The following is a 9650-nucleotide window of genomic DNA, read 5'->3' as shown; positions in this document are numbered from 1 at the left end:
CTCCAAAGGACATAAGAGTGGCTGTAATTGAGAATTTGTTTGGGAATTTAGGAAAAGAAATGCTTGTCGGCCTCTTTCAACCACAATCGCGTAATTCTCTCACCTTTTGTGGCCATTCTTCCTGAACGTGCTAAATGTTCCACCTTCAGATAATCTCATCCGGACAGTTGAGACATCATTTGTCCACCTTTTAGCCCAAACTCTCGTCAAAAAAACCCAGCAATTGATAGCAATAAACAAATTACCAGCAAAATATTCTCCATATGCGTTTGTGTATTTGCGGTGAAATGTGGGAAAATCTCCTCGAAATGGCACAACAATGAAGGGCTCAAGTTCACGTGTTTATGTCGCAGAAATTGTCCCTCTCACTCTCGGTCTTTCGTCAGTATTCATCCACTCGTGAAAGTAAATCAATAACACACGAGTGAATCTCTGTGACAAAATATATCGGGCCATTGAAATTGGCAAAAAAAGAAAATTAATAATTCGCATATATTGCCGCACCTTTTTGGGTGCCATTCAATCCATCAATTCTGCGCGCCTGCAGTTTATTGATTTCCTATTGAGCCATTGGATGTCGATTAAAATGATTCCACGTGGGCAATTTTCAATTGATGTCAAATCGGTCAAAGAAACTTTCTCACGCAGTGCAAATTTCATGACCAAAATTAATCAGTAATTGACCTGGACTAGAAATATGAAATGGAAAAATGGCAATTTTTAATGAGAAAGTGCACAAAAATCAACCCTTCAATTGCGCCTCTTGCTCTCTCTCACGCAACAGCTTGTGAAGGTGTGTTTTTCGTGAATAATTTCCCCTAATCACAATCATAAATTCTCTTGCGGTGTATTAATTAATGTTGGGATCAGCAAATCGCTATCGAATGCCATTTGTTATCAATGCGTATATTAATTCCGTTTAACACACATAAACTCGTCCAACGGCTGATAAACAATTGTGGGTGAAATTGAGTAGAGGAATGTTTATGAATTTCTAAATCTTTATTATTCCATAAATTGCTAATGTCTTCGACCGCAGTCGAAGTAATTCGTGTTGGTTTTCATCACTGCCCCACAAGCGCGGTATTTACATACTCCTGGGCGACTAGTCTACTTCTCCGGCTCTCGCGTGGGGCTCTCTTTGGGGCTGCTGGGGCTCTGGCGGCCGTTGCTCACGGACAGATTCTGCGGGTAGCTGCCGAAGAGCCCGAGGTTGTTGAGGCCCATGTACTGCGTGAGGATGGCGTGGAAGTTGGGCAGCTTGTAGTTGGGCAGGAGATTCTGGTGGATGAGCGTGGGATTGGGGGCAATGAGGGAGGGGTGGAGGGTGAAATTCGACGGCCAGAAGTCTGACGGAAGGGTTGGGTGGGCCAGATTGTGCGGCAGCGGAATTGGAAGTGGAAATTCGGGAAGTCCTGCAATGAAGGGCAGAAATTACTATCGAGATAAGCATCTTATCGACGTAATAACAATTTAATTGCATCGAATGGTGAGACAATTTCAGCAGAATTGAAACCCTCGCGGTGCATTAAGTTTATTAACAAACACCATGAGACACTTGTTAATTGATATTTAATTATACACGCCAGCCTCATTCTCTCCCCCTTTTTTTTTCGGGCGCGACACACAACTTTTGTGTCAATAATCGCCATTGTTGAGCAAATTACAATAAATTACCCTCATCAATTGACCACATTGTGCCATGGCAGTGAGTCAATTTGGACTGCTACAGATCGATGGCAATTTGCAAAATATGCAGAGAATGCACATTTTGTCACCCAGAGTTAATTTACTCCACAAATTCAGGGCTCAAGTGATTTTCGCCTTATCTTATATGCTCTTTTGCGATGATGAGAAGTAATTTGTCTTGTAACTCACCTTGTTCGTGATGCAAAAAGCCCGATGTATCTCGGCCCATGGCTTTCTCTCTCTTTCTCCACTTGGCACGGCGATTTTGAAACCAAACCTGAAAGGAAGATCAAGAGTGAACATCATGCATATGCTTTCCACACCAAATTGCGACTATTTATCATGTTTTTCACGCCTTGGCAAGTGCCAAGAAATGCACCCGATGCTTGTAAATTAGTGTCAATTATATAACTTTGTTAGAGGGCATTTGAGTGAATCAATTCACTCACCCATTTGCCCCAGAGCAGCTGAACGGCAATTTGGACGGAGATGCAAGGAAATGGGGTGGCAGTCAAAGATTTGCATGCTGGAAGAAGGCTTTTATCGCATTATTCAGAACCTCAAATTGGTGGCATTGTGACCCTTTCACTCAGCACACAATACACTCAATCGGAAGTTCACCCTCAGACTCCCTCAGAATTAATGCCAGATTGCACTGAGAATTTCCTCTCGAGCCCCTGAGAAATTTGGCCAGAAAATTTTCCTTGTGGCCAGAGAGAAAAAAAAAGTCTGCAGCGACTCATCAAATAGAGAATTAACCATCCGCCGATCTTGTGATGATGAAATCAGCAGAAAATGCGACAATTGAGACAGATTTCCACGCAGTGACAATTCTCCTCGTCAATTTTCCCTCGGGTGGAAATTGTTGAAGCGAAAATTAGCTACTTCCGCACATGAATTCCATCCCCCTTTCCACCCTCGATTTTCCCACAAAAGCCCAGCCATTGAGTCTTCTACTGGGGAAGATAATTGGCGAGATAATTGACATATTGTCAATTAACAGACGCTCTCTGAATCTCACTCCTAAGTGACTCGTTTTAAATTCATTCCAATTCACTGACAACGAATGGCCAGCGAAATTGGATGAAATTACATGGCGCATTCCAATCTGGTAGCGCGATGGTGGAAAAAAGAGGCGAAAAACCACCCCCATGAAGCGCACGGCTTTCAAATGCCGCCTATATATGGGATATAATGCAACAATGAGAAAAGATTTTTGGTATATGATGGAGTGGAAAATTGGTGGAATTAGAGCGGTGAAATATTTTTGAGTGTGGGAAGAGTGGAAAAAAGCCTTTCTCTTCCCTCCCCCAACATGAACATCGAATCAACATAATAAGCTCAACAGGCAGGAAGTATTTATACCATTGAGGAATTTCTTATATATTTTGCATGCGCGAAGCTCTGCAAATTGACAAGATATTGCAAATGAATTGTGCATGGAAAAGTTGAGGGTTCGGAGATTTTCCGGGAAATTCTATCAATGCTTTCAATGAACATCAATTATTGCTTCCTCTGTCGCAGACGCTCTTTTCCTCCCAGCAATATTTCTTTTGAATTGTATCCAAGCGGATTTTGTATATCATATTTTGAAATGTGTGTGTTGAAATGATCAAGGATTCACGTGAAAAGGGATATTTTTGAAGATTTTCCAATGTCTTTCAGTGTCGCAAGCAGCAAAACAACTTTGAGAAATGAGATTTTTCAATACTCAGAAGGAAAACAAGAGCGTAAAAGCTGAACACAAGAGTAAAATCTTAACAGAAAGTTCACAAGATCTTTTTAGGATCCTAAAAAATACTGTTGCGCAAAATGATTTTCAACTCTTGAAGGGCTAAACTCCAAGAAATAAAGCTTTTCAGGTTCAAATTTCAGCTCAGAAAGTTGAGTTAGAACTTTGCATCTGTTTAATCTGACTGATCCCTGATTAACGCCACCTGGAAATTCATCCTTAAATCCCTTTCAATGACATGAATCTGTTTCTTAACCTTCCGTTGCGATGTAACATCGACAGAATGTTTTCTTCGCTTTTCAACCCTGTGAAAGTAAACCTCTTCTGTCGAACTCAAGCCAAACAGCGAGAGAGACAATAAATTTCCACGTCGGGTGTGTCTGAGTGTGAAATTCTCTTGCTTCTGAGTGTACTCAGAATTTCAACTATTTAAATATGAAATTACATGTAATTGCAGCAACTAATTGCCTCTCTCATTTCTCCCATTCATCGCGCTAAAATGCTGCCGAAAGGAGGCCAATTTAGTCATCGGATTTCCTTGTGTGCCGCTAATTTATCATCACACATCTCTTGCCATGGCTTGAGGGATGGCCGAACACCCCTTCTCTCTCTATCGCATTACCACTCATTTGGGCTGAGTCCGCTGAGTGGTGCTCGGAATGGTATTTAGGTGCGCATTTCCCTTCAGGGATAATCGCGGCACATTGTCATGGATGTAGGTAAAGTTTTATAACATTTTGATTGTATTACGAGCAGGGATGATTTTGAGGAATCTGCCGGGAAAAGCCCCCTCTCGCGATTCAGTGGGAAAAAGGCGGATGGGTGGAAAATCGCGTGAGCCGCTCTGTGCGATGGAAAAGTAAGGACGCCAGAGCCATTGAGCAATTCCACGTATTACACGTGCTTTACATGGCAATTATTTCGGATTTACCAATTCACTCGACCCTCCGGCACCCTTTGGCAGCCCCTCTGCCCAGGGGATTTGTCCATTGCACCGACTCTGACCTTTTTTGCCCTCCTCTTGGAGCATTTTTGTGTGCGCCGAGCGCGCTGGCTTTTTCCACGCACACATAATACACTCATTCGCTGAATGTATCAAATCTGTGACGCATTCAAATACCATTTTATAACATTATCCCCGCGCGCGGAGTCAAAGACGAGGAGGTACTCAATCCCATTCAATTGTACAACATTTCAGAGACTTTTGTACATCATTTCACGAATGTTCTTCCAGCAGAAATGCATCGGACTGGAGAGTCTCGACGAGGGGAATGTGTGTGTGCCTTTTTTGAAGAGGGTAAACAGACAAATTGTACGTGAATTATCCCTCAGAATGATGCATATTTGTGACATCAAATGATCTCTTGTAAGCTGATTGTGATTCATGTTTTCTCACTGATCCCGTGAACCTTGGTATGCACTTAAAAACGGTGAATAAATAATTACTGCCCGACAAAAAACTAAACACTGGTGGAAATGTGTAACTGAACCAAGCACTGAACTTTTGGGATTTACTGAAGATACTTCAGTAAAAATCTCAGAGAAAAGAGCAAAAGAATGACAAATCCAGAAGATTTCTTTTTCTCTTAATATGATTTTTGATCTAGAAATGAATTTTCCCAGTCTTTCTTGCTGCCAAATAGGTTCAAATCACAAGAAGATTAACCAACTTTAAGACCCTTTCAGACAAAACCTCTCCTATAATAATAAAATTATGACTTTCTGTTTACTTTTCAACTGTCTCAGGTCAGTTAAACCCTTTTGTTTATTCTCCACAGCCCAACTTGAGCAAGAAACCAGCAATTTCTCGCCTCATTACCATTTCTTCAGCAAATTCTCAGGTGATTTATAGCTGTATGTCAATGATTTTTCCGCAAAGTTGCAACTTGAATCTCGAATATAGAAATTAACACTTTTGACAAATGGGGATTCTCAGAAAAACAGCCAAGTTTCCAATGGCCTCCCATTGGCTCAATTGCCTAATTAATGGACATGAATTATAATTGAATACCTGAAGACAACAGGTTGGAGTGACGATGCAATTAGTCGAAAATATCATACGAATTAAGTGCATTTTTCGCCTCGGGCTGTGCCTTAATTTCATTTACGTGGGATCACTTTGTCCACTTGGGTGTCATTCACTTCTGCTGCCCATGAAATCAAAGCGGAAATTTCCTTACCTGGACACGAGCCTCGCTCAGATCCAGTCGCATTGCGAGCTCCTCGCGCGTGAAGACGTCCGGATACTGCGTTTTCTCGAAGGCTCTCTCCAGCTGGTGGAGCTGATAAGTAGTGAATGTTGTCCTGGATCTGAAAATCAACATGATTTTAGTGAGATGTTGTGACCAAATTTGGAGCGTCTTCTCTCAGCGCACCTTCGAATTTTCCTCGGGCGTCCATTGAGATCATTCGGATCGTGATCCGGGCCATCCAAGTCGCTCATGATGGGCAAATCCTCCTCATTGTCCTGTCCACTGGACAGTGAATCCCTCTCCAGCACTCCCGAGTCGCCTTTTATCATGTTCTCTTGATCTGCAAAAACAGCATTCAATACACATTCATCATCAGTGCATTCAATCACCACCCAATTCACCTCCAACGATTGCCATGGAGGTCGAGCAGAGCAAAAACGAGGGCCATATTTTGGAGCGCACGTAAAAATGCACACTTTTCCTCTAATTTCACATCCCCAACAGCAATGTGATGTCAATAAAAATTGCCTGTAAACGCTGTGGAATCAATTAAATCCGATTAAAAGTTCCAATAGCGAGAATCATATGGAAAAAAGGACCAATTTCGGGCCATTATCATGTCCTTTTTCCTCCCCTTCGACATCGCATGATCAAGAGGGATCACATAAATGCCGCACCCCATTTTACAACAACGCACTGTTAATAATTCCATTCGGTTGAATTGAATTAACATTTCATTAATTTATCGAGTGGTGCACACACTCTTGTTTACAGTCCTCAAAAACGCACTGTTTTGACTACAAAACGCTACAATTCAATACAAGGAGACAACAATAACACCGCGGGACATTTTAATTATTTCATATTCCGTGGTACTTAAGAGCACTTTTTTCGGCACAAAATATTGCTACCCTTTTTGGGCGAACAATGCAGGATTATATTTTTCCAATGGAATGAGCACATCATTTTCAAAATCTGAGATCTTTCCGTTGAGAGTGCGCCAGATTGAGAGCAAATCGCGGCTCAGACGAATTTTCGAATGCCAACCAGAATGCGAAGGGATTTTTCCCACAATTCTGGATATTATGAGAAAGAAAGTGGGTCAGTTTCCCTTATGAATTTGGGTCTCAAAACCCCTGGCAATTATGATGATTAGCAAGTAATGCAAATCCTTTAAATCTCCAGTCTACTTTAAAGTCATTTAACATATTGATGAGTTTCAGAATTTTTCAGCTTTTGGCACCTCAAAATTACAACGATTTACCCCAATTTACAGATAAATGCATGCAATTACCATTGTTTTTTCTATGCGGATGCGTTCCGAGAATCTGATCAATGGAGTAAACAGCTCGCGGTCTGGAAATTGGTATCGGACTGTTCTGCGATGGTCTGAGATGCGAAGTGGACATCATCATTCCCGCGCCTTACTTGTGATCTCAAAATCCACAATATATCACAGGATCTCTCACACAATTCAACTCCTTGCACTTTGTCCACTTTATAGCACCGTGACGCGAGCGCGGATCTGGATAACTATATAGCTTCTGGGGTGATCTTTCGTCGTGAACCAACAACCACTGACTGAACTTCGCCTGCCACAAATCGGCAAATAAATATTTAAGAAGTTTAGGGGTAGAAGTTGGCATGACGACTCAATTGACCTCCCTTCCACTGCCACAGTCGCTCCTCTCGCTCGCCCCGGACGCTCTCTCTGTCGCTCCCGAGGCGCTCTGGCCCAGTCGCGTCCGGAATTCGCACGCACACACGGGCAGAGGAGTGTCAGTGCCATGCGGGCGACGCTGGGTGGGAGAGCCCTTATCACTGGGGCGGCGCAGGGGAAGGGACTCACGTGGTCCGCCAGGGGCGAGTCTGGCATTCACGTGCAGTTGGGATTTGGAGCGTCTTATGGCGGACAATGGCAATAGCCAGCTAATGATGGTGAAGATTCCATTAATAGACAAATGGGACCATCAGCTGCAACAAAAACAAAAGATTAACATGTGGATTATCGGACCATCCTCATCCACCGTTCGCTCTGTCCAAGAAACTGGCGGAAACCCTTCGAGATCATGCCCACAAATCTGCCCAGGGAGCGCAGCCAAGTGAAAACATTTCAGAGATTTTTGCACTAGAACTCCACGTGTCACAGAAGGAATTATGCCGAAAAGGCTCGAGTGCAAGAAATGCGGCAATTCTGAGTCATTTTGGATGAAGGAAAGAAAGGACATAGGCAGGAGATAAATACATAAAGAGCAAATCTCCTCACCACTCAATGTCCATGACAAAGGGAGGAAATTTCCTGGAGAATCTCAGAGAATTTATTCATTATTTGCCACCCTCTGCGGAAAAATAGATTCAATTTTGGTGTGACAGAAAGACAACACACACGCAAATAGACTGCAATTTCATCAACTCACACCCAAAAAGTCGCTCTCGCTCTTTGCGCTTTTTTACCCCGAAGCCCGAGGGTGCAAATAAATAGAAGTAACGTCTAACGAAAACAGCTCACGAGGGGATTGAATTGCTCACACGTTCGCCAAATCCAATATCCACCGACTCCTCTCCGGACATGCGCCTCCGCCCGATCCCTGCCATTGGCTGCCGCCCAGATGCACTGATAGGTCGCACCGTTGCTACGTGTCTCCCGCGGGTCCCCGGCCCTCCGCGGCGGCCCACGGACGCCAACAGGTGTGATGCAGGAGAGGACCCCAGAGACTCCCCGCCCGCTCCCGTGGGGCACCACGTGCGAGGAGGAAAATCTAATTTCTCAGAGCTAATCTCTCTCTGCCTGGCAGACAAAAAAGGCATCACGAAGGGAAGTTGGAATTCCCTGTCCATTATTTGCGTGTGTTCTGAGCAAATATCGGATAAATACAACTTATTTATCAAATATCCCGCCCTGAGGCACCAATAACCATTTCAGTTGACGATGTGCCACAGTCTCTTCTCATTAGATCCCTCAAGTTGTGCCATGCGATTTCGTGGTTCTTCAGCTGGAAGAATCTGCGCAGGGTTGTGTGCTTCTGCAGGGCTCAGAAGTCAGGGAGCAGCAATCAAAGTATACAACTTCGAAATATCAAGATATTTCATCAAAATTCATAACTTCGCTCGGAGTTGGAGACCAAGTTTGGGATGAATGAAATAGAAAATCTTTACTATCAGAACATTACCTTGATATCTATTGCTATCTCGCGGATTAAGAGGTGAGTGTTGGGGGTTTTCTTCATCTTCGCGCATTTTTCCGGGCACAAACAAAGTGAAAAGATACAAATGACACACAGAAACGAAGGGAAAAGACAAAACAGCACGACACAACACCTTCAAAATCAATACATCAACTGATTTCGTATGGAAGCAGCTCATCGTCATATCAATTATACTGTTACAAAGATTGCCTCTTGTTAAACCTGCGTACAGTATGAGGCATATTTATTGGGGCATTCGAATGAAATTGGCATTTTCACAGGGGAAAGAATCACAAGCAAGTGTAGCGAAAGTTATTAACAAAGCATGAGAAGTTTCTATCGATTGAGCATGATAAAAATTCAGCCCCCCAAAAAAAAAACCGGTGGAGACAGAGAGCGAAGAAAAAGGCACTCAGTGGCGAATTGACGGAGAAAATGGCACGAGAGGGTGGAAAAAAGAAGTCATCGAATGAAAGTTACATAAGAAACATCAACAGAGAAAACTTTTCAATTGCCATTCAATCGACGTCTCTGCCGCCCCCCAAAAATCCATCCCAAATGGAATTTCCCTCATATGAAAGCGCTCCGTTTTCCCCTCAGTATTTTATTCGATTTCCATTGTTGACATTACAAGAGCGAATTGAATTTATTTGATACTAGTTGGCAAAATTGAGCAAAAGTGCTCTCCTCGCGCGCGTTTTATGCCACTTTCTCACACCCGTTCCGCCTCTGGGACACGGAAATGGCTCTCGAGTGGGTGGCGCACAGTGGGTGGGTGAGTCAAAGGGTTCACGATCTCCTTTTTTGCTCTGGCAACTTGCGATTTACTTTATCCAAGCGCCGAGCAGAACG

The 9650-nt window shown here is 43.2% G+C and overlaps 1 protein-coding gene across 2 annotated transcripts; it reads right to left on the bottom strand.

Annotated features, from left to right (window-relative positions):
• Positions 1 to 1002: 1002 nt before the first annotated feature.
• LOC132264001 (aristaless-related homeobox protein) lies at positions 1003 to 8950 on the bottom strand. Of its 2 annotated transcripts, none has more exons than XM_059764042.1 (5): positions 8784 to 8950; positions 5797 to 5953; positions 5602 to 5731; positions 1879 to 1966; positions 1003 to 1415 (listed from the first exon to the last, which is right to left on the bottom strand). In XM_059764042.1, the coding sequence occupies exons 1-5, from the start codon at positions 8848 to 8850 to the stop codon at positions 1111 to 1113; spliced, it is 747 nt and encodes a 248-aa protein (XP_059620025.1). In that variant the 5' UTR covers positions 8851 to 8950; the 3' UTR covers positions 1003 to 1110. The 2 variants fall into 2 exon arrangements, with proteins under 2 accessions (XP_059620025.1, XP_059620024.1); XM_059764041.1 differs by lacking the exon at positions 8784 to 8950 and adding an exon at positions 6908 to 7557.
• Between the last annotated feature and the right edge of the window lie 700 nt (positions 8951 to 9650).

This window comes from Phlebotomus argentipes, unplaced genomic scaffold (genome assembly GCF_947086385.1).
Source record: "Phlebotomus argentipes unplaced genomic scaffold, Phlebotomus argentipes genome assembly contig_32, whole genome shotgun sequence".
NCBI classification, from domain to species: domain Eukaryota; kingdom Metazoa; phylum Arthropoda; class Insecta; order Diptera; family Psychodidae; genus Phlebotomus; species Phlebotomus argentipes.
This window is presented reverse-complemented; position numbering and strand designations above follow the sequence as displayed.

Coding starts and splice junctions, on each gene's coding strand:
- LOC132264001 (XM_059764041.1), bottom strand. CDS start 7,028: ATGATGATGTCCACTTCGCATCTCAGACCATCGCAGAACAGTCCGATA. Junction 5,954..6,907: donor TCCGCATAGAAAAAACAATG/GTAATTGCATGC, acceptor CTGTTTTTGCAG/ATCAAGAGAACATGATAAAA. Junction 5,732..5,796: donor CGCCCGAGGAAAATTCGAAG/GTGCGCTGAGAG, acceptor GTTGATTTTCAG/ATCCAGGACAACATTCACTA.